The 24,607-nt window shown below is 39.8% G+C and overlaps 2 protein-coding genes across 2 annotated transcripts in view; one reads left to right on the forward strand and one right to left on the reverse strand.

Annotated features, from left to right (window-relative positions):
- Positions 1-20: 20 nt before the first annotated feature.
- LOC109042893 (U8-agatoxin-Ao1a) lies at positions 21-23,915 on the forward strand. The gene is made up of 3 exons (XM_072301574.1): positions 21-358; positions 22,711-22,780; positions 23,697-23,915. The coding sequence occupies exons 1-3, from the start codon at positions 262-264 to the stop codon at positions 23,830-23,832; spliced, it is 303 nt and encodes a 100-aa protein (XP_072157675.1). The 5' UTR covers positions 21-261; the 3' UTR covers positions 23,833-23,915.
- The window catches only part of LOC109042891 (facilitated trehalose transporter Tret1), a 38,609-nt gene continuing 19,508 nt past the window's right edge, over positions 5,507-24,607 (reverse strand). The window contains exons 2-5 of the mRNA XM_019059862.2: positions 17,646-17,954; positions 15,240-15,658; positions 10,816-11,144; positions 5,507-8,603 (exon numbers count right to left, since the gene is read on the reverse strand). Coding sequence (XP_018915407.2) covers positions 8,348-8,603; positions 10,816-11,144; positions 15,240-15,658; positions 17,646-17,954 — 1,313 coding nt within the window. The 3' untranslated portion in view covers positions 5,507-8,347. The remainder of the gene's footprint in view (positions 8,604-10,815; positions 11,145-15,239; positions 15,659-17,645; positions 17,955-24,607) is intronic.

Here is a 24,607-nt window from a genome sequence, read left to right on the forward strand (position 1 = left end):
GACACCCTCTCGGGTGTCTTCCGCGCTCAGCTTCCGTCTGCACAGGACCCAGTTTCCGCTCAACAGTTTCGGCCGACTTGCAGCTTGACTCCCGAGCTCTTCGCAGTTCCGCGCTTCCGCGAGTCGTTCCCCGTCGGGATCCGGGAGTGAGCCGGTGCCTTTCCTCCGGGAACGGGAAGGTCTGTCGTCGCGGCGCTCGGCGTCCTCCTGCCTCGTGCGATCCGTCGAGAATTCAGCCGGCAAGGCGGAGCAGCTCCCACCATGAAGAGTTTAGCCCACTTCTGTTGCTTTATTCTCGTTATCATTGCCTCAACCATTCCCGCCAGCTTCGCCAGGTCCATGGCGTATCAAGATGACGGTGAGTCCACCTACAGCTCAACTTATCGGTTTTTCATGTTGGCGCGTCAAGAAGACAGATTTTTTTCTTTTTTTAAATCATTTTTTTCTATTATATTTGTTTTATTAAAAATGTTTTTATTTTTTAATTGTTTTTTTTTATTTGTTTTATTACTCTTTTTTTTAAAAAAAAAAATTAATTGTTTTTTTTATTATTTTTTTATTTTGGTGTCCGTATCTTCATTAAGTATGCCAGATGATGGGTTGCCTAAGAAAGTTCTGGATCAGGTCCCCCCGGCAGAAAGCGTAGAGGACGCCCTGCCAAATCGTGGATTGAGGGAATAAGGCAGGAAATGAGGAGATGCATCCGCCGGAGGAGCCCTGGCAGGATCGCTATCAGTGGCGGTTGGGTGTCGCAGAGCGCACAGAAGCGCTATGAGAGCGACTTATTCGTAGTAGTATCTTTATTAAGTAAGTGACAATGCAAATGCAGAAGACTTACAACAGAAAAATTATAGAAGTTTGGAGGACAGAGACCAAAATAAATGAGAATAAGAAATAGATGGACATGGTTTCAGGAGAAATAGAAGTCAAGAGGAAAGAGAAATTGAGATCCTGCATATGAGGACAGACACGCCGGAGACGCCGCTCACTGAGAAAAAACTATGGTTTATAAACCTATTAGAGGTAAATATGGAACACCTATAATAGTCGTAAATAAACTAATGATTCTCGGTCTGTGAACCATACTAAGGTCTCTGTACCTAATTAAGGTACAGAGACCATAACTAAGGTATATGTGCTATTATTATATGTAGAGGTACTACTATTAGTGGTGTTCCATATTTACCTCTAATAGGTTTATAAGCCATAGTTTTTTCTCAGTGCTAGACGCGACGTACCATCGGCTGTGAAATAGATAGATAGATTAGTACCGAGTTTTATTTGTCAAGCACACTCGTGCACATACCTACAGGGTGTCTACCATCTGTAACCGTGGAAAATATCATAAAATTCGATGTCATCAGGCAACTCTGAGTGCCTCAAGAATTTTTCATATATTTGATTCATTTCATTAATTATTCCGATTTTTTTCATCAAACAAGTGTTCATTTCATTTATTCATTTATTTATTAGAAATTATTATATTAATGATGATACTGAATGATAAAACGGCTTAATACAAGTTGAATTACAAAAAAAAAATAATCAGAAAACAAAGAATGACAATTCAAAAACTCCTGCACGGTACAGTATGCGTTTTGAAAGATGGGCTCTTTTAATTTAAAATTTGGAGACTCGGTTTTGACAAATAATCTCTTATAAATCCGTAAGTAAATTGTTGAAATACCTGATTCTATTAGTATCCAAAACATCCTAGTCCCTACCAGCTTGAACATTTCTCGTTGTTCTCCCTAAAATGTATCTTGTTTCCATGTGACGGTCATTTTTACCTCTCTCCTTACTTATATATCTCATTTTTACCGCTTCCGTGATTTTGATAAAAAATGTACCGAGAGGGAACTGTCATGACTGAGAAAGTGTCAATTCAATCGTGCAAAAAATCACGATTTTTTTTTTTTTTCTAAATAGCAGGATATACGGGAATATCCAGAGTAAAATTCTGGTAGACCAGTAATCGCTAAAAACTCGAATTTTTCGGAGGGTGTGAATTCTATGTGGTGCCTGTCGTTACCATAATTAAGAAAAAAGGAAACTCAAACGTGCAGTTCTATTGGCAAAGGAATTTCACGCCCCCAGCTGTAATAAAATTCAAAGGTAATCTCATAATAAATTAGAATATGCAATGTGGAAACATCGCAGTTCTCAACAACAGTGATTCTCTTAAATAAAGGAGGAGAAAATTACCAATAATTTTGAGTATCGCACGGGAAAAGTAAAATTGATCAATCACTAATCAAGAAATTCCTTCCTCACAAATTTTTTAGTGAAAGCAATTGAATTCAACGTAATATTGCCCATGCTTTTCAGAAAATAGTTTCTGCTTTTTGTGAATTTTTGATTTACGATTAAATGCACCTAATGAGAATTATGTTGAGAAATTTTTGTGTGATTATCTCCCGTAAACATTTCTGATCATACTTACCATATAGATGGAATTACTTTTAATGAAAATGCTGATAAGGAACGTCCAAGCCTAAATCCCAGTTTATGTCGAAACTTTGACTTTGACAGAAAGTTCGGCGCACGTAATTTTCCAACTCCAATCCTGCTTTTTTATAACTACAAAAATGCGAATGAGCACCTTTGTGCATTTCCATCCCCTTAACGCCCTCTTCATTTTTTGGTTCAAAAATTATCTGAAATTTAAAACGACGACTAATAATTCCATAAATTTAATGTATCCCTATTATTTTTGAGGTTGTTTTCAGAAAAAATTCAGACGAATGTCTATTACTAAATCATTCATCCGTCAAATGTTTTTGACTGTAGTCTCTTAAGCACCGCTTTAAAATAAACAAAAAACACCTCTACTATTATGCGAGACGCAGTCTTGATTTTACCTTTTATATCTAGTTTTGCAGAGATGGAATACTCAATTTCGCAGATTTAATTGGGGTGTTGTTAAATAGTTACTCACTCGCTACGAAAAGTTTTCATAATATTTTTGGAATTGCACCGGGTTTAAGTTGAAACCTTTCAAATTCAGTTGTTGAAGTCGGACTTACCGCAAGTGATCATCTATTTTTTTCCTACTCCTCCCCCTTTTTTTTACTTCCCCTTTTATTTGCCATGAAAAGTATTTCATCAAGTCATAATTACCATGAGAATCTAAATCGAGAGGGAGGGGAGATTGTTTCGTCACAATGCACTTGCGTTGATTTCAAAATGATGTTGAGGCTGCTCTCTGATTATCTTTTATAACTCCAATTCATCCCTTTTTGTGTATAATATCGATTGCAAAATGAGGGAGAAAAGTATGCGCAGTCACAAATCTCGGTCAGGAGGTCTGTCGTGATCATACCCCTCCCTTCAAGTTCTTTATTGTAACCTTGCCATGCACCGTATTTTATTTGCAAATATATCCTAATAGTGAAGTAGACTTAAAATATTCTCATTTTTAAAAATAATTCAAATTTAATGTTCACCCTTTCTCAATTTCCAATTTCTAACAGTAAACCTGAATATCCATCACGTATGTTGAATTAGAGGAAGGAAAACGTTGGAAGGATTTTAGGCGTACGTTTGCGTATTATAGACACAGAAGACTCGGATTTTTTCTTTCCACTTGTTTCTTTCTATTTTTTGAGCTCGCCCACTCGGGAGAGCTCTTTGCGATCGATTTCTTTTAGCATTGGTAGTGTCCGTGGCGACAAATGGATGGTTCTCGTTGCCGTCGGAGGAACGGCCAAAATCCCATTGATTTCAAGGTCTAAAAGTTGAATTTTCGCGGGTTACAGTTTTCCTCCGTCGAACATTTCCGTTCCCTCATTCAACTGAGGATTAATTGTTCCTCGTTTGCTACACTAGAGAGCAGCACTTTCCAGTGGCCGAGTATATCATAGCATGTTGCTATGGTTTTATAGCAAATTACCTAATTGTATGTTATCATCCTCTTATCTTTTCAATGCAGTTTTTGTGTGCAGTTGTACTTGCAATTGTTATTATTTCTTAAAATAAAAAACATGGTGACCTCGACGTGATTTAATAATTTGTTCAATTAATTTTAAGTTACTAAGACTAAGATTGAGATTTGCGCATAATTAATGGATAATCCTTAAGATTGCCGTTATTGGTACCATAGAAGGTTAATTAACCTCAAAATAATTGCATGCTTGAGAGCTCGGTTGAGACTCGCATCGGGATCCTTTCAGAGTTTGTTTAAACCTCATATTAAGAATGCTTTAGGATTCGTTTGAGCCCCTCGCATTAAGAATGCTTGGGAGTTCGTTTGAGCCTCGCATTAAGAATGCTTGAGAGTTCGTTTGAGCCTCGCATTGAGTTTCTTTAGAGTTCGTTTTAACCTTAAAATACAGATGCATGAAGTGCTCTTTCGAGCTCCGTGCTATTTATAGTGCGCGAGGTGCTCCATTGAGCCACCGCATACATACAAAGGCGTGATGTGCTCCATTGAGCCACTCGCATACAAAGACTTGAAGTGGTCTTTCGAGCTCCACGCTAAAATTCAAGTGAGTTCCTTTTCCGCTCTTAGTGTATACCATAAGTATTGTGTAAGAATTATGGCAGAAACGTTCCTCCGACCCGTGCTCAATTATAGTTTCTTTGAACTCTGTGCCGATAAAAATTCAGAATTTCAGACTGCCAGCTTAACAAAGTATAACCTTAATTCAAGTTGGCGACTTGATCTAAAAAAAAAAAAAAATTAAAATTAAATCATATGGTTTCATTACATTGTTGACAAGTTAAGAAAAAGCTTATCAACGATGAAAGCCAGAAACAAAAATGCGATGGCAAAAATAGCCATTGCAACATTTGCCGCAAAATCACATTCATAAAAGATAATTCCATTTCTCTCTCTTTATTTCTCTTTATTTATTGAAATGTGATGACTTATGAAATTACGTCATAACATTTTGCATCGGCATGTAACCTCTGATAATTGGGTAAAGATTCATTTAATACGTATACAATTTTAGAAAAAAGCATTAATAGTTGTTATTAGTTTCCCAAAGGCGAGCTCTCCAACACAGTAGTGTTGGAACCAGCAGCTTGTTTCCTTTTATTTTTTCCTTTCAAAATTCTTGCATATGATCCTTTTAATTGTAAATCGTGTTCCAAACACACGTTTCAAAGGTAATTGAGCGAGGAAAGCATTTAAAATGCACACATAAGGGATGGCTCCAACTATCCTAAAATAAAATGTGCTGGTTTTGCCCTCACTCAATTTTCGTCAGAATCTAACAGATCTGTAAAAATTAATTACTATTTTGTACACTATGTGAATGCTTTTATTGCTGAGTGTTAATACTGGCTTTGTCAGTAAAATTAGTTTTTCCACCTCAGTATTTAATTAGCATTTAGGTAGTGTGAAATAAAGGAACGGTAATGTGTCGATACTGCGTTGAATACGCGTTACGGTTTCACCACGAAACTTGACTAAACAAGTGAAATAATTAGGGGTGGCACAGAAAAACTGCACAGCTTCGTGAAGAGGATCTTGACAGTGGATTTCAAATACAACTCATCATACGAAACGGATAATAATAATTTATACTTCTTTGTACAATGAGATATTTACAGAGTTAGTGAAAGGAACAATTTTTAAATTACAACACAAAAATACATGCAAATCTGCATTAAAATAAAATAATCATAAAAGAACATCCTCGAGGAAGAATGGTTTTTTATAGGTAAATCTCTTAATCAGAGTCAGATAAGTTTAAAATTATATCTCAAATATGTTTAGATGACATTATATGTCTGAGTTTATCTGAGAACGTAATTCAACATATTCATTTTGTTCTTTATTATCTTTTTTTAATTGTAAATAAAATACTCCCGTTGAGAACTCTCCTATGAATTCTAATTTCACCAACTCGAGAAACGTCACTCAATCGTCCCATATGAACAACCCCTTCTTTTTCCAATTATTTGCCTGCATGGTGTACATGTAGGCTCTTATTATTGCATTAAATGCTCTAAAGAACCAGCATAAGTTAAAATAATAATAAAAACACTAACGTCTTCTTCATCTGGTAGTAATTTACATTTGTACATCAGCAAAAATGTATATTTTCTTCCTTTCTCTTCCTGGTAATATTTCCCTTGTAAGTATGAAAAACGTTAACTTTAGCAGTAATTAGTTGAAGATCTGACATTCCTAAATTCCTAATACTCACTAATGATTGTTTCTGTTTCACGTTGATATCGTCAACATTTACGATGCACTGAGCAAACACAATTTTCCTAATTTGTAAGTCTTTGCAGAAATACACAGCATGATACAGTGTTCTACAGAAATAAAGTACTCCTTAAAAACAACAGACGGAACAACTCATTTGATTGCCCTATGAATATGCTGACAGCACCTGAGCGTTTCGTTATCTGTAAAAGTTCTAATCAGGCGTATTATTCCATCCCTAACTTCTTCCATTTACCGAACATATATGTCGATGAAATTTTTGGAACTTTAGAATTTCCGCTCGATTTTGTGAAAAACTATGTTTAGAGGGTACTTTGATGTATCTCAATAAGTTAACAGTAATGTGTTATGAAAGTGACAGACAGTCTTCCTGGATTTAACTTTTGAGGCAAATACAATTCTCCAATCATTATAATGTAGCTAAATAAACTTTATCTTCAAATGATTAAAATTCATTTGATTTTGGCCGCTTATCCTGTAAATTATAGAAGCAGTGTAATGGTCACATACGCACTCTCTCCTCTCCTTAACGTTCCATAACTGCACGCTGAACGCTTCCTTGAAAATTCCCCATCCCTGTCTCTGATCGCTCGTTCCCTTCTTTCATAGTTTCCATAATCGGTGCATTCATCAGTCACTTAAGTCGAGACTTTCACTTTGGGTGAAACAAAACTTGACGAGTGCGGTAGAAAAATGTAAATTGGACTTGGAAAATGACATGTTCTCTATAAAAAAAAATTGTTAGGAGTTGTCCCCTGAAAATGTGGTGCTTCCCCAATTTTTTAGATGATAAGGGCGTTTTCAATTGCTTTTGGTAGCACGCAACTCAAGTTGGAGAAGTACGAGAAAATTTGAGTTAATGGCCTATTTTATCGGGGTACAGGGGTCTGCTAAAGTAAATTGGAAATGTCCAAGTTGGGACTTAACCCGTACCTCTTTTTTTACATCTCGGTTTAAATGCCGCAAATTATGTGGATTTGCTTTTAATAATTCGCTGATTCATTCACAAACTTCCTCATGTTGCGTAGTTTTCGAATAATCTCATTTTCGTCAATGTTTATCAAGTTGTAAATGGCCTGAGATATCAAGGCACCTCTCAAAAAGAAATACGCATTATACTACGTACCGCTCTGCTGAGTTCACTTTCCAAAGCGTTACGTGAATTTTGGAGGATCGTTATGAAAAGTGTTCATCGAAAAGCAGCCAATAAGCTCTTGGACGTACGTTCTAAACGGCTTATCTACCCCTCGTTTTCCCCTGCGCATAGGCGTTTTAACATGCATGCTTATGCGTTTGGTTCCTTTTCAAAGAACGTAACACGGAGGAAAAAGCTCGGCTTTATTGGACGCTGAACTTTCAAGGTTCTGGCAATCGAAGTTTTCGGTCACAGAAACCGAACCTGGGTTCAAATTACCACGATTCAGTTCTGTGGCCGAAACTTTTGGTTATTGAAGCCAAACAATTTCGGTGTTCAACATGAACCGCAATGGGCCTGTTGCATGCAAGAGATACAGCCGTGCAAATAGACTTTTCAGAGGTTAAATGACACGAAAATTACGATGGTCAAATTGAAAAAGTCTGAAATACACTCCTTACTGCGCAATTTGCGTTGTTAGGAACGCGCTTTTTCAAATTTCCCGCGTCTGGGGGCAGTTTTCTAACGGAAACAATTAACGGCAACTCGCGGCTATTTCCGGTCAACTAAAACTGACAACATAACCTAAAAATCGGAGCTCGTGATATTGTGAAATGAAATGTAGGAGGTTTGCGTTGAATATTTAAAAGTCGATCGATTTGGTTAGCGCATAAAGCGTATATGGACCACTATAAGAGATCACGTTGGGTTTGTAAACAAACTGAAGGAAAAATAACAACAACGACTCGGCATCTTCCGGAAATCACCGAGCCCGCCGTTTGCTCGTTTCCGGTGATTAGAAAACTGCCCCCGGACGCGGGAAATTTGAAAAAGCGCGTTCCTAACAACGCAAATTGCGCAGTAAGGAGTGTATTTTAGACTTTTTTAATGTGACCATCGTAATTTTCGTGTCATTTAACCACTAAAAAGTCTATTCGCGTGGCTGTATCTCTTGCATGCAACAGGCCCATTCAGTCCTTACTACCGAACTTGTTATCTCAGTGTGTGCGTTGTATTCCAGGGCGTAGGAATCACAGACTTTTCAGGTACTCTTGAATCTCGAACAGGTTCTTTCCTTTGGTTTCGACGAAGAAGAACAAGGAGAACCAGAAATTGGTGAAGTTGACGAGGAAGAAGAGGAAGAACATGAAGTAGAGTCCGATGAGTCGGACGACGTGGAGGAAGGAAAGGGTCACGACGAAGCCGGCCGTCGCGAAACAGAACGTCGACGTGAGTCCCGCGTGGGTCCGAGTGTTGGTCGGGAAGAACTCGCCGATGATCAGCGATCTGAAAATCAATATCGTATCATTAGTAAACTAGAAATGAATTACATTTTTTTGGCTTTTCGATAAAAGCACATATCTGCATAGGGAAACCAATTGCATGTATGTTGTTTCTAAAATGGGCCAGAAATAGTGGTTCCGTATTGCAAAATGTAATCCAAATATCAATAGCAAAGAGAACGCCTCAATGTAAATCGGACGTATTTCTGTCAAACGGAACTATGTGCATCTATGTGCTATGTGTGTCGGCCTCCTATGGTGTAGTGGTTGTAGCGCTTGCTCTATGATCGGGAGGTCCCGGGTTCGATTCCCGGCCAGGCGACCCGAGTTTGATGGTCTCAAGCAATGGTTGCCTGGGACTGGTTCAGTAGGGACGGAGGGGGGATGGGACTTAAAGCGTGGGATTAGCCCTTGTGGGCTATTTGAAGTAGTAGAAAGAAGACATGAGCCCTGAGACCCACAAGAATGTATGTGTAACAGAGCTCAAGTCATAATGCACATAGTTCCGTTTGACAGAAATGTTCCTATTGCGGGCCACTTCCTACCTAGTTACGAGTCGTCTCTGATTGGCCAATCCGCCTGCTGTCTACCTGCTGGAGCCCTCAAATGAGAATTAACTCGGGGTTAATTTTTCATAGAAAATATCTCGGAAACAAGGAAAAATGTATGCGTCGGAGATTTCGAAAGTCAATTTTCTAGATTTTTTCGAAGAAATTGATTGGTAATACATGACACTTTTCTCTCGAACACACCGAACAGGTCGACCTGGAATCTAACTTGATATGACACGGGGTGTCATGTTTTGAGCTGAGAAAATAAAATTCTAGGTCAAGCTTTTCGGCGTGTCTGAAAAGAAAATTGTTTTGTGTTACCCATTTTATTTTTTAACAGTAAAAATTCTCAATGTTATTTTCTGAAAATTTCTCCGACTATTCCTCCCCGTATGCAGAGTATTTCGTGGTAATTTCAAGAAAAAACGTTGGTTTTTCTCCTTTGATATAATAAAATGGGGGTGGGAGGGTCATGGGTTTTAAAACACCGCAAACGAAATCGGCGTCTCCTCAGTTGGCAGAATGGATCAGTTGCGCTGGTCGCAGAATCGTGTTTTTTAATGCTTGATTCTTGTAAATTAGCTAAAAATAATGAGATCAGTCCAAAACCGCAAGGAGGCACAACGCAAAACTTCAACGACACTAAACACAAACAAACTGTGGTGAACTGACTGACCGCCTAATCTGGAGAGATTCTCTCCAGCGTTTCGGCGCGGAGGCGCCGAGTGCGTTCTTCTTAGAAGATACTCGAATCGCAAATCCGTTTGTTCCTTGAGTTTGTTTATGTTCAAAGTCTTTAAAGTTTTGCGTTTCGCCCTCTTCATCACTGCTCGAACGAAAGAGGAAGAAATCAAGGGTGTCACTACCGCGGTGGATGACGTCAAAAACCCGACTTTTCAAAGGGCGATATCTCGGTTATGCCGGAATCTTACACTGAATTTTGCAACGGAATATGGAAGTCAACAGTCATCGCTCAATAGCTGAAATTTTGCGAATTCGAGTTATTTTCATCCAGATGTGTATCAAATCTATTCGAATAGTTCAGAAAAATCTGACATTATCCGATGGCCGCTGAAAATCGTTGCTGAATTCCGTCCACATTCAAGCCACATGCAGCCCCCACATTCAGCGTGTGATTGCGGCATATTATTGAACGTAAAAAGATGCAGTTTATTTGATCTCATATTTTTAGCTAATCTGCGTGAATCAAGGACCAAAGCCCGATCATGTGTCCAGCGTGACTGATCTAGAGTACCTGTATAGGGAGAGTACCGACAGATCGCTTCATGGAGGGCTTAGGGCCCAAAAGTGCAGCCACCCTTCTAACCAACTTCTAACGCACAAAATTTCACTGCCAGTCTGCAGATTCCAATTCTAACGAAGATGGCTAAGAATGTACAGAAATGAGCATTCCTCCACGAAATTGAGTAAATTTATGCAAAAACTGAGTCAAACACGTGCATAATAAAGGACGGTTCGTAACAATAGTATCAGTAGATCGCTCTGGATAATTGAAATTCATAGGTTGGCTGCCCTTTTGGGCCCTAACTTTATTCGCGGAGGCACCGGTGAAGGCCTGATGGACTTTCGGAGTTTCAGATCTGTCGGTACTCTCCCTATACAGGTACTCTAGACTGATCCATCGTTGGCTCTCACTCTAATTACCTGCTGATAGCGAAGCCGCTCGTGTAGCTGGCTATGAAGCCGATCAAGAGGAGGTGGGGGATGTACTCGTACTCGAGGGAGTCCACCTGGAGCTCCTCGACGAGGAAGAAGTAGACGCAGAGGCCGCCGGTGAAGACGGAGCACATGCCGACCGAGATGACGAGCAGCGGCTTCCGCCCGACCGAGTCGACGATGGACGAGCTGATGCAGTTGAAGAACGTCCCGCTGATGACGCAGATCAGGATCGTCTGATGCGGCGTCAGGAACAGCTCCGTCTTCGGCAGCGAGATCACCCCGAACGCCAGCATGCTGTTTGCGCCGCCTAGGTTCTGCAACAAAAACCAACCTAGATTAAAGCCCAATTCACACTTTCCATCCAACTGTTGAATGCAACTTGTCCAACGAAAAGTAGAAACCAAATCCTCCGGATTGTGCGAAAACGGTATCTCGTTGTGCGGTTCGCGCGATATTTTTTGTGACTTTCGAACGACTAACGCTAGGACGCTGTATTTTACGTGATTTCGGGAGATTCCTACACTGAGAAAAAGCTATGGCTTATAAACCTATTAGTGGTAAATATGGAACACCACTAATAGTAGTACCTCTACATATAATAATAGCACATATACCTTAGTTATGGTCTCTGTACCTTAATTAGGTACAGAGACCATAGTATGGTTCACAGACCGAGAATTATTAGTTTATTTACGACTATTATAGGTGTTCCATATTTACCTCTAATAGGTTTATAAACCATAGTTTTTTCTCAGTGTACTAGGATGCGAAAACGGCATTTCGGTTGTGCGGTTCGCGCGATATTTTTGTGACCTTCGTGCGGCTCATTGATAGGACGCTGTATTTTACGTAATTTTGAAGACTCCCAGGGGTGCGGAAACGGTAATCCCGTTGTGCGATTGGCGCGATATTTTTTGTGACTTTCTTACGGTTCAATGATAGGACGCTGTATTTTACGTTATTTTGAAGATTCCTACTAGGGGCGCGAAAACGGCATTTCGTTTGTGCGGGTCGCGCGATATTTTTTGTGACTTTTGCAATGGATTCGAGCGGTAGAATCCACTAAAAAGTTGGGGAAGGGTCGCTGAGTAGACTCAATCACCTATAAAACCATATTGCTAAGACGCAGAGTCTGGGTTGCTGCCTGCATGGGAAAAACAAGCATCGCGGTTAGAAACGGTGCTCTGTGTTTCCTGTCCAGACAACAGCTCAGCTGAAAATTGCAAGGATGAGAAAAAATGATGTCATGCAGAGTCTTAGCTCCTCGGTTCCCATGTGAACGCAGTCAGCCCGGAAAATCAGAGTCCCGTGTAAGGCCCTGATTGGCCCGGAGGACTGGGCCGCAGGAGAGAAGGGAAGCTAAAGCCACGCTACTCGCAATTTTCAGAAAATCTCTGAAATCAGTCTCGTCTTAGCTCACCAGCCATCCTGGCCAGGCCGCGAATCGGCCCGCCACGCCGCACTATGGTCCGAATAGCCGGTTTAAGCGGCAATAAATCGAAAAAGTGAAGTTTGGAAAAAGTTAGATTTTAAGCGGTAGATCGATAGTACATACTGTAGAGAAGACTCCTGTAAAATTTCACTTCGATTAAAGCACTAATAAAGATGTGACAAGCCTGGGAAGTGCGGCGCGCGGAGCACTTTATGAGTGCGATTCCAGTTACCGAGCGGCAGTGCTGTGTTTAAGGGCTTGTTTTCGTCGTTTCACCGTACCTGAAAGTGTTTGGGCTCTTGATTCACAAAATATAAGATAAGTTTAAGATGTTTCATGCTGAAACTGTTCTTTTTCATCATATCTAATGCTCTAGATTAACCCTTAGACATAGTCACTTTTTTCAATAAATTCGCAAAAGTAGGACCCAAAAAATATCCTTTGCACCTCTGAGCACCTCGTAATTTTACTCGGAAGTTATTGTCATGACTCTAGACTACCTTTTAGTCTGAGTGGCAGATCAATCACACACAATCGCCTCAAGTTATTTCTCATGAAAAAGACGTTTTCGCGTTTCTTATCACTTACAACAATTAGCTATCATATGCCATTGACGATGACTTTTATCATGTTCCATTGTCATATTCTAGCAAATCGAATGCATTAGAGCCTAAATCTGCCCAGGCAGAATAATACGAGTTGATGGGGTTGATCGGGACCAATTGAAACTTGTGCTCAAGAACAGCAAAGAATCGCCTCGGGAGGCTACTTTGAGGCCCCGTAAAAGTTTTTTTTTTTTTGAAGTTTTAAGTGTTTCAAACATATAATCTATCAGTGTAGATATATGTTAGCATAAGTTTAGCTTGGCAGACGAAAACAAGTCTAAACGGTTGATCGGTGGGACTTGAAAGTAAGGCTCCCGAGCAATGAAATTGTCTTAGGAAGCCACTTTGAGGTCCCGTAACCTTTTTTTTTTTTTACGTTTACCCATGTTTCAAACAAATAATCTATCAAAATGGATATATTTAAGCTTCAGTTTAGCTTGCCAGACGAAAACAAGTTCAAACGGCTGATCGGTGGGACTTGAAAGTAGGCCTCTGGAGCCATGAAACGTAGAAGTATTATCCTGAGCTGTCTTTTTCAAGTTCTCTTGATAGTAGTGTTTGACGAGGCTCTACTTTTAGCTTCTTACAATCCATCCAATGTAAAATTAATTTTTAAACTTATAAAAAAAAAAAAAAAAATTACCGAGAATCGAACCCGGGATCTCAAGGAGACCAGGGAGACGCAATGTCAACTGCTCCACCGCGTCGACTTAAACTGTGTGCCTCAATTTAAGGTTTGTGAAAAAAATATTACCACAGTTATATAAAGTATAAAAATGTTAAAAATGGAGTTTTCCTGAAGAATATTATCATTTTTGCACTCAGCGACCCTAAAAACCCCTGAAAACTCATGTTGCGAGGTTTAAACATACATATCTGATTTAATGCCGCTTAAACCGGCTATTCGGACCATAGTGCGCCGTGTCTAAACGTACTCCGCGCGGAAGCCGCGTGTAGGTTTGAGAGAGTTTCGAGTGTGGTTCTGATGGTGTTCTGATTCTTTCTGTTCTTAGTGTGATGAGTCTATCGAAAGTATAGAATAAAAGTGTCGTCGAAATTGTCAAGAAGTGTAGTTCGTTTTGTCACTGTGCCCTACCTACTTTTCACTTCGAGGAGCAGCGGAAGGCTCCTCGCCCCTTTTCCCCCAAAAATTCATACTTCCGCTGGTGGAGCTACCCTCCCCCCCTTTTTTAGAAAGAGATCGAGTGTGTGTGCGCTTCTCTTCCTTTCTTCCGCGCGTTCCACTTTCATACGACTCAATGCTAAGACGCTGCGTTTCACGTTATTTTGAAGATTCCCGGGTTGTGCGAAAACTGCAACGGGGCTGTGCATTTCACGCGATATTTTTTGTGGCTTTTAAACGTCTCAATGCTAGGTTGATACACATGTCTTTGATTCGAAAGTAGGGATTAATTTTCCTCGATCTCAAATTCAATATCGACGGTGAAATTGCAGAATTACGTATTGTCGGTTGGCGGCGTTGCAGACTTCCTTTTGGACTCTATTTTCTACCGAAATAACTACTACTGGTCGTCATTTTTTGAAAATTTCAATGATTTCTCTCCTCTCTGTAGAACTTATCTGTGAAAATCAAGCCATGATGGTTATTCGGTCTTCTTTTAAGAAATGAAATAGTAGCGGAGATTTTGAGACAGCGCAACCAAGATACTCATTTTTGGAGTTTTACTGTCTATATGGGAACAGAATATCATTGTTTTATCAAATTACCATTAAGAAAAAAAAGGAGGTGTTTGCATCTCGGGCTTCTTGGATTTTTTTAATGACGTATAGATCGTTACGGGCGTGTTTCATCAACGATTTTCTTGAAAATGGTGTACTTTTTGGGCAAAATTCATTGTATGCATAGTGTTTGAAATTGTATTATGAGATGATTTAAGCAGAAAAAATCGGACGTTACTGTCCATTTATCATTTTTCGAATTCCTTATTTTGCCAGCCAGATTGTACCGACCTACGTCACGGGGTAAACAATCCTCAAGATGCAAACACCTTCTTTTCTCTCTACGGCAAATAGCTGTAATGAACGTAGTAAAATGTGCCCCGAAAAAAAAGAAACCAGTTATTTTACCGTTACAGCGGTAGTAATGTCACACGGGATTCCACAATAGAAGAACCGTGGATTTAGATTCTTGTAACGATGAGCACGGTGATATGACCGTGTTCACCGTAATATTACTGTGGGCACAGACATACTATTATGAGCATGGTTATGCCACTGCATGTGCTCATCAATAATATTACCAATATTCACGGTTCCGCTACCGTGGAATCCCGTGTGACATTATTACCGTGGTAACCGTCGAATAACTGCGATTTTTTCTCCGTGTGCGTGAGGACTCTTGCACAGTGTACCTGGAAGAAGCTCTCGACAACGAGGATGATGAAGGCCCTCTTGCAGGCGAGGAGCTCCATGTAACTGGACTTGTGCTCCATGTCCTTCTCGACGGCGGCCTTGAGCGCGGAGACCTCGGTCTCTATCTTGTCCTCGCCGGAGCTGGCGTGGAACCTCTTGTAGGCCTCGGTGGCCTTTTCCTCCCGCTTGGAGGCCAGCAGGTAGAAGGGCGACTCCGTGAGGACGACGAACTGGAGGACGAAGGCCACGCTGGCGCCGCCCAGCCCGAAGAGATTCACCTCCTGGTAGGAGAGCCAGATCCCCATGTTCACCATCATCACTTGTCCCAGGTTGATGAACACCAAGAAAGAGCCGATCAGAGCTCCGCGGATGTTCACGGATGAGATCTCGGAGACGTAAACCGGTACCATCGTCATTCCTGTAAAAGGGAGCGGAAATATGGGTCAGTGAACTGAGAATTTGGGGTGCTGATGAAAGTCTTTCCCTTTGTATACCGGTACCATCGTCATTCCTGCAATAGGGAGCGGAAATATGGGTCAGTGAACTGAGAATTTGGGGTGCTGATGAAAGTCTTTCCCTTTGTATACCGGTACCATCGTCATTCCTGCAATAGGGAGCGGAAATATGGGTCAGTGAACTGAGAATTTGGGGTGCTGATGAAAGTCTTTCCCTTTGTATACCGGTACCATCGTCATTCCTGCAATAGGGAGCGGAAATATGGGTCAGTGAACTGAGAATTTGGGGTGCTGATGAAAGTCTTTCCCTTTGTATACCGGTACCATCGTCATTCCTGCAATAGGGAGCGGAAATATGGGTCAGTGAACTGAGAATTCGGGGTGCCAATAAAAGTCTTTCCCTTTGTATACCGGGTACCATCGTCATTTCTGTAATAGGGAGCGAAAATATATGGGTCAGTGAACTGAGAAAAATTAGGGGTGCTGATGAAAGTCTTTCCCTTTGTGTACCGGTACCATCGTCATTTCTGTAATAGGGAGCGAAAATATGGGTCAGTGGACTGAGAATTTGGGGTGCTGATAAAAGTCTTTCCCTTTGGACCGATAGGTCTGTTTCACGCAAGAAAGACAACCGTGTGGATGACTGTCTTAAGGGTTTAGTACGGAACTCACAATAGTCCTGTTTTGGAAAGTCCGAAATCCACTCCATAGCACGTAATTTTCGTTGATTTAGCACAGGGAGAATTTCATGAGCGCCGCCGCCCGAAGCGCACTATAGTCCAAAACTCAAGAATAGGAAGAAACAAGTCGGATAGTAATCGACGGATCACGAAAGTCTCGTTACTGATGTCTTTTGAGTCGCTAATTTCGAATTTGATGTCTAATTGCTCTACATTTTAACGCACTGACCAATAAATTAATTGTGGGCAAGTTTATAGCACGCTGCGGCGCGGCGCGACGTGCTGCCAGCTTGAAGCGCGCACTGACGCCTACAAATCTAAGGGGATACTTCAAGCATTGCGCAATGCGTGAACTGACGCCTACAAACCTAAGGGATACTTCAAGCATTGCGCAATGCGTGAAGTAGCCCCTTAGGTTTGGAGGCGCTAGAGCGCGTTTCAAGCTGGCAGCACGCCGCGCACGCGCCGCGGCTCTCTCGGCGGGCGGGTGATGAACGATTTCTTGCGGGGAGAGCTCCCTGACGGAGAAACTCGTGTATCGTGTAATTTTTTTTTTTTTTTTTTTAAAAAAATTTTCTTTTGACCTTTAAAATTACATACTGGTCGTGTGAAGTAATTGGTGAACTCTCAACGCTCGATGAAGTGTAATAATGAGAGGCGGGTCGTGTACCATGCGCGCTGTGGACGACGCTGGGCGGCTCATGAAATTCTCCCCTATGCTCCGTCGAATTTGCGTAGTTGGGAACACGTTTTTACAAAGTTCTCGCTCCTGGAGGTAGTTGTGTAGGCTGATGATACCCGAATGGCTAAAAAGCTTCCCCACAAATAAAATCTATATGTACTATGTAAGTAGCCAGATTCTTATCAATTCCTCGGTTAGCACGAGGATATTAACCCAGTCTCCTAGTTAATACTTGGTCATTTACTCATGGACTTTTCTTATTGGACATTTTTTTCCAAACTGGACCTTTGTTTTTGGACATTTTGACCTATCACACTGGAAAAAAAACCACATTGGATCTAGAGTCCAGACTCTTGAAAACATTGACAAGAAAAAATACTCTTGATTCAATCGGAACGAAATCCGCGTAAATTATGAGGCTTGGTTCTTGATTTAAGCTAGATTCTGATTGAATCAAGAGTAATTTTTCTTGTCGACGTCTTTAAGCGTCTGGATCCTAGATATGTACAATGTGTTTTTTTTTCCAGTGCACCGTAATTTTTACATACCACCGACACGTAGAGGAGTCCGTCTATGTGCATTACTTACCAATCCCGCCAGCGAGGCCTCCGAAGAAGTTAGCAATGTACAGGTGGTAGGGGTTTTGAGCAAGGACGACGAGGAGCCACGAGACGGTGTGCAGAGCGGATGTGAGGTAGAGGATGGTCCGGCGTCCGAGTCTAACGACCAGGTAGGAGCAGAAGAAAGGCGTGAGGAGGAAGCCCAGGTACAAGAGGGAAGTGATCCAGGCCAGCTGATCGTCCGAGACCGCGAACCCTGCGCTTCCCGCCCGCAGCTCCGTGATGCTCAGCGACGGCCACACCCGCCATACCCCGAAGTTGTATCCCGCAAGCTCGGCTGCAACAGTCAAAATAGCACCGTGTTTTAAAAAAATTGTCCAGCCTCACTTAAGCCCGTGTCCCATGATCACTAACACACTGCACTGAGAAAAAACTATGGCTTATAAACCTATTAGAGGTAAATATGGAACACCACTAATAGTAGTACCTCTACATATAATAATAGCACATATACCTTAGTTATGGTACGGGGTACCTCAATTAGGTACAGAGACCTTAGTATGGTTCACAGACCGAGAATCATTAGTTTATTTACGACTATTATAGGTGTTCCATATTTACCTCTAATAGGTTTATAAACCATAGTTTTTTCTCAGTGTGCAAATGCAAGATGGCGGGTTCATGAACATTTGAAGGCCCGCTAACTTTTGATAGCAGACTTGCGCGAAAACCAGTCGCCATCTTGCATTTGATGACTATTTGATGAGTTCATTTGATCGTGGGACAAGGGCTATAAGGAAGTTACACAGACAGCACAGTGCTGCCATTTTATTAAATCAAAAGACTCCGAAATAATTCCGATTTCCAGAAACATATTCCGATCTGCCAAAGTTCCAAGAAAAATTCCGATTTTTTCAAAAATTACGAAATACGCCCGGATTTAGTTCCGAAGATGGTCAAATTTGATCATGAAGTCCCTAAATTTGATAAAATAAATGGTCTAACTGGCGAAAAACTGCAAATTTCGAAGATAGCTGATAGATCATAATTCTTATGGCTAAGCATAGCTTTTTAAACGAAAGCTCATCAAAGGATCAGGTCACCTTCGGAAAATTGCTTTGACTACGTCCATGTGTATAGCCATAAGAATATACAAGAACCGCAATTTGAACGACGAGCTGATGAAGGGGCTGAGCCCGGCGTATAAAGAATGCGTCCCTCCTTTGTGAATCGCGCCCAGTACAATTTTCCGCATCGAAATGTATATACAAATGGTTCGTTATCATACGTGAAAGGCTCACAGCATAGTTGCCGGACACTTTCCAGATTGGTGGACGCAAATCGTGTTACGGTGCGGAAAGCGACTTAGAGTTTTCCATTTTAACTCGGATATCTACGTTATTATGTGTATGCTGTATACACCATCTTTTTCATACTGAGAAACGTGGTTTTATTTAGAATATAATACGATCAATGATTAGCAAATGACCGGTCAGTAAGTTCTGCGAGAATGCTTATTTCGTAGAGAACTCAAATAAACACTCCTTGAAGAGTGGTTACAAGAACACATTCACCCGTGAGAAACACGCGTGAGAGTTTTCCCCTATGAGTATTCGGTAATTTTCTTAGTTTTAGTCCAGTGCAATTCATTTTTGCTAAATTGAACTTGCTGGTCCCGTAACGCCAATATAATCTATATTTCGCGAGGAAATATTCACGAAATGAATCCGAACTGTGATTATGCAAATTTACCTCTTTGTTCGTAATCAAGTTAGGACGATTAACAAATCAAAACTATTTACCGACATTGCGTGTCGAATTTTTGTTTCTCGTTTACTACTCTTCGTGATTAATTTCAGGCTTGAAAACTTTGAAGTGCCTTCAAAACGAGAAAACGCAACAACTTATACGTGTTCGTGAACTTGCACACAATGTGCGCCAAGGCGCGACGCATAGAATAGAACCTCCATTATGTATCATAGTGTACATTTTATTTCTTCCTCTTTTTTTTCATTAAATACATCCTACGTTATAGTCAATACGTCCTGACGAGTAGTGCAGTATGTACTAAACATTTATTTTATACCGTATATTGTTTACCCTCTTGGACCATTTTTTTTGAACGAAAGAGCTGTGCGAAGATAGAAGAATAATTGCTTTTACAATACTCATACACAGATGTAAGGCTTTTTCTTAAATAAACGAATATCTCTCCCCATTTTTTCTACGCATTATATGTCATTTTTTCTTCCGGTTGTGAACATGCCCAAAACTGAGACAATGATCGCAGACAGTGTAACATTGATCGCTGGCAATGAAGTGCTAGTCGTCGGTAGGCTGTCATATCGCAAGCAATCGGATTTTATGGGGTTCACGCTTTAGATAACTGAATATGTCACTAATTGATTCCAAATGTACACGAAATGAACTGAAAAGTCATTAAAAATTGGTGTCTTGTCTCGCAGCTTATCTAAGAAAAAAATGCAAACCTTACATAAAAAAAGAGACACCACATTTTGTGCAAGCAACATTGAAGTTGACCTACTTAGTCCTGGGTGAAACATTATCATTGATAAGATGCTGACAGACCAAGAAAACATTTTGAATATTCAAATACTGCCTGAAAATTTTAAATTGATTGAAGGTTAAAAATGGTGAAAGGAACTCAATAATTCATTTTCGGCTAGCATCACACAACCATCGAGGACGTCAAAATTTGTCTTGGAGACCAAGTTAGCCAAAAAATTACCGGAAAATTTCGGGGAAATTGCCGCTAAAATATTATGGACCTAGCAAAATCGTAACAAACTTTTATACATAGATACTCGCACAAGTAGCTCAATCGTCATCCGTGTCTATCGAATCAAAGGTCATCTGCTAAATTGCACTTGGTAATTTCATATTAAATGCTACCTATCCACGATTACGCTCCAGGTGTGTTTAATACTTAACAAAAACTAGAATTAAAATGACCAAGAACAAAAGAAAAATACAATTAAAACAATTGAAAAAAATGAAGGAAACCAAAGTGGAGTGACCTTTTCCTAATCAATGAGGTCTATGGCTCACTAAGAGCGAATCTCAAGATAATCATTTCAGTGATTTCAAGTGTTAATCACATGTTACGTTTTGTTTGGCAAAGTATGAAAGTAACAAAGAGTTTGTCGCCAATTTGAAATCGTGAGAAGGGAGGAACAATGTTAAGATCATCCTCACTTATGATCGTATTAGCATCACATTTTTCAATCAGATACGAGCTGAAATATCTTTCATCTAATTATTTTCTGGATCTTTCTGAAACATGGCATGTCATCGTCAGTGACACACGATGATATTTTTGGTTGAAAAATGCTGTTGTTTAGCTTAATCGAAGAGCAGCTATCTACGCTGTTTGGAAAGTTTAAGTTCATCAAAGCCTCTTGAACTTGAAACTGGTTCAAATTTCCCAAAGCAACACGCACTGCTGGGCCATGTTCAAGATCATCGGAGGACAAGGTTGATGAATGCACAAGATCACACATACACGTGTAATTGGTATCTGATGGAAGTTGATTTCGGTCCATTACGATGGCAATTTAAGTAGGCAGATGCAATCTTCCCACGTTGGTGAAATGCTTCAAATCGAAAACACATAAGCTAATTCATTGGACCAAATTTTAAGAATAATCTTCCATAATGCAATAAGTTATGGAACTTAAATGTTAAATGGCCACCTGTTATTGCAAGATAAAGATGATCATGCGCTTCAGCAATATTTATTACACTGGCATTTTTCTGCAAAATGGGAGCTAGGGATAGGTCCAAAAATTCTCGTAATAGAAGGAACAATTCCAACACGTGGTGACCTTCTGGGGTCTAATTACCTATTATGAGGGACAAGTACCCCTATATCACCTTCAAGGAGGAATCCAATCTAGTACACTGGAAAAAAAAAGAATCTTAAATTTGCCGCCAAGAAGTATTTATTCTTAAATCAAGAATTTTGCTGGTTATAATATATGCTACTTTTTTGCTTAACCCAAGCATTATTTTTCTTGAATCAAGAAATAGTCAGCTTAAAGCAAGATAAAGAAAATTCTTGGCGGCAAATTCAAGAATTATCTTGCTTGATCCAAGCTACTTTTTTTTCAGTGTACCTTCTTAACGAACTTTTACTTTCTCGAAATTAAAACCAAAATTCCACCAAATTTGTCCTTCTTGCTGTTAAGCTTTGAAATTTTAAGTAGAATTCAAAGTTTAGAGCTCTCTGTAAGTGAGCTATGAATCGTTACAAGTAAATTCATGTGTTACTTTCTCCTAACCAAAAATTAAACAAATCATGCATTAGCAACAGATCAGCGAAGTATGAAAGTCGTGCGCAGCATTTTAAGTAGAAAATGAAGTTTAAATATGGTAAGTAGGTATCCTTTAGTACGTGCAATGTCACTAAAAATGCGCTAATTAGTGATTCGTCACGAGTATACGGGAAATAATAGAAAGCATACACTATCGTTTTAGTCGGTTTTTTTTTATCAATGCGAAATTTTCCATGATTTCACGAGGTGATGTTTTCTTCAGAATGCTCTTCGCGTCGCTGGAATATGATTTCAAACGTCTAGGGTGGTTGCAAATGTACGAAGTAGAATGCAATCATTACGGCGTCCTCTAGAATTTTTTCAGTTTGCAAAGGAGTACGTATGTCACTTGAAATGAGATAATGACTCGCGATGAATACTCTTTTTACAAAACTTTCCGATATTTATCGCAGTTTTTACTGTAAGCTAATAAGTTCAAAGAAGTATGAACCATTTCACCCAATATGCGTAAAATTTAAGTAAAAATGCATATATTAGGGATGTTGCATAACTGCCACTGATTCTTTGAACTTTTTTGCACACGTAACCGTATGTGTATTACACGGTAAGTTCGGATAATTAGCATCACAGAACCGGAAAGTGCTAATCACTTTGAACTGTTTCTGTATGTTTGTTCCGTGAAAATATACAACCTGGCAGGGAACCTAGAGATTTATTTTTGTCCTTTGTTAATTGAAGAGAATAAATATCATTATCAGTCGTGATATTTAATTGTCTCATTGTGTATTTCTGTTCCAGACAGTAATGTGCTCTACAATAACTATCCAGATTTAGAAATAGAAAAATTCTTTCACCCAGCACAGCAAAAGTAAGTAAAATGTATCAAATTATATCAATTTATACACCATATTATAAAAAAACACCAAAAGTGTCGGCCGAATACACCATTGATGCCAGTGGTATTGAATTACATTGGCACCGGGAGGGGGGGGGGGGTATCTCTCTGATATGCGGATTAAAATATTTACCTAAATCATGTAGAAGCGGGCGCGTTGAATTTCTAAACTCACTGAAATTCATAAGGTTTAATTTCAACAACACCATTTTATTTGTATGTGAATAAGAATCAAGGTGTTGTGTTTACTATTTTTTTACCTTTCGGCTCACGCCATCTTCAGAGTACAAATTCTTAGTGACATAAATATATTACACTTTGTTTTACACAAGTCATCACACGTTTAACAATATATTACATCGTGGACACCTCACGAAAAGTCTAAATTAAGAGAAAGTCAAATAAGTTTAGCAAAAACTTCACTAAAATTCGTATCTAAAGCATCCTACGTTTTAGACTTTTTAGTGTTACAAGGAACTGCACGCAAATAATTTAAATAAAAAAATCGCCCGATCGAAATAATTTCTGAAAGGATGTATGCTAGGACTTTGATCTGTGACCAGTTGTAATTTTTTCTTGCGGTATATCATCTCAAAATCATCGAGCTGTCGCTCGAAAGGAAACTCAAAAGGAACTCAATTTGGCTCTTAGTTCCGTACAACAGAAATACGTCCAATTGTCGTAGGACTATTTTTAATTTGAAGTTCGGAAAAATCGTGATGTCCCTTATTTAAGAGCTTCCAAATGAGTGTTGTATTTTTAGAAATACTGAGCATGTTTCCTTTTACGGACGACAGATTTATTTTAATACGTGCAGGTATCGTTATGCCATTTTGCTTGAGCCGTAGTATATTTATTTCTGTACTGACTGTATGGTGGATGTTCGCAGGCGAGACTGTGTGAGGCGAGGGGGAAGCTGTGCTTACCGACCTAACGGCTGCTGTCAGAACAACGCCTGCCGATGTAACCTCTGGGGCGCCAACTGCCGTTGCCAGAGGATGGGCCTTTTCCAAAAATGGGGTTGAACCACTAACAGTGATAATCATGTTATTTTTTACATATTTTAAGTCAAATATACTCTATATTAAATGTTCCAGTTTCTCGTAAATTTGCTCCGCTCTTCATTTCTTTCCGGCCGATGAATTCATCATTTTCTCAACTACAGAAAAAATTCAAAAATTCGTTTGGAGACCCGTGCAAGATAAATGATAAGTAAAATTTTAAACTCACTTGCACGTAAAAATATTTAATTGAGGACGCGTTTCGCCGGCTCGCAACTCCGGCATCCTCAGCGCTACTCACAGCGACAGGTGTCGCACTGAGAATGCCGGAGTTTCGAGCCGGTGAAAATTTAATATATTAACGTGCAAGTGAGTTTAAAATTTTATTGATAGAAAAAATTAGCGTAAAAAACCAAAGTAATAATACGGAATCTCGTGAAGATTGGGTTAAACTTGACGGATCATAAAAAATAATTTAACGTAATTTTAAGGTTAAACCCGTAGTACGAACCAGACAAATATTTGATACATTGGATGGAATTCAATCGATCGTCAGTTCAATTTAGAAAATCGTGTGAAAATCCCCACACGTAAAATTGATGTCTTTGTGTAGAGAGATGAAAGACAAAAAGTCCCGTACGCTCCTGACCTCCAGAACGAATTGACAAATAAACCACCAGTCCTGAAAGTTATCAAGGAACTTTCACCGACCAATCAATGTGAGTTTTGAAACTTAAGAATGAAGACGTTTTTAAGCGCTTGGATTTAAGTTTTTAGTTAGCGCCTCCCGCAAATTAAG

This window comes from Bemisia tabaci, chromosome 6, assembly GCF_918797505.1.
Source record: "Bemisia tabaci chromosome 6, PGI_BMITA_v3".
NCBI classification, from domain to species: Eukaryota; Metazoa; Arthropoda; class Insecta; order Hemiptera; family Aleyrodidae; genus Bemisia; species Bemisia tabaci.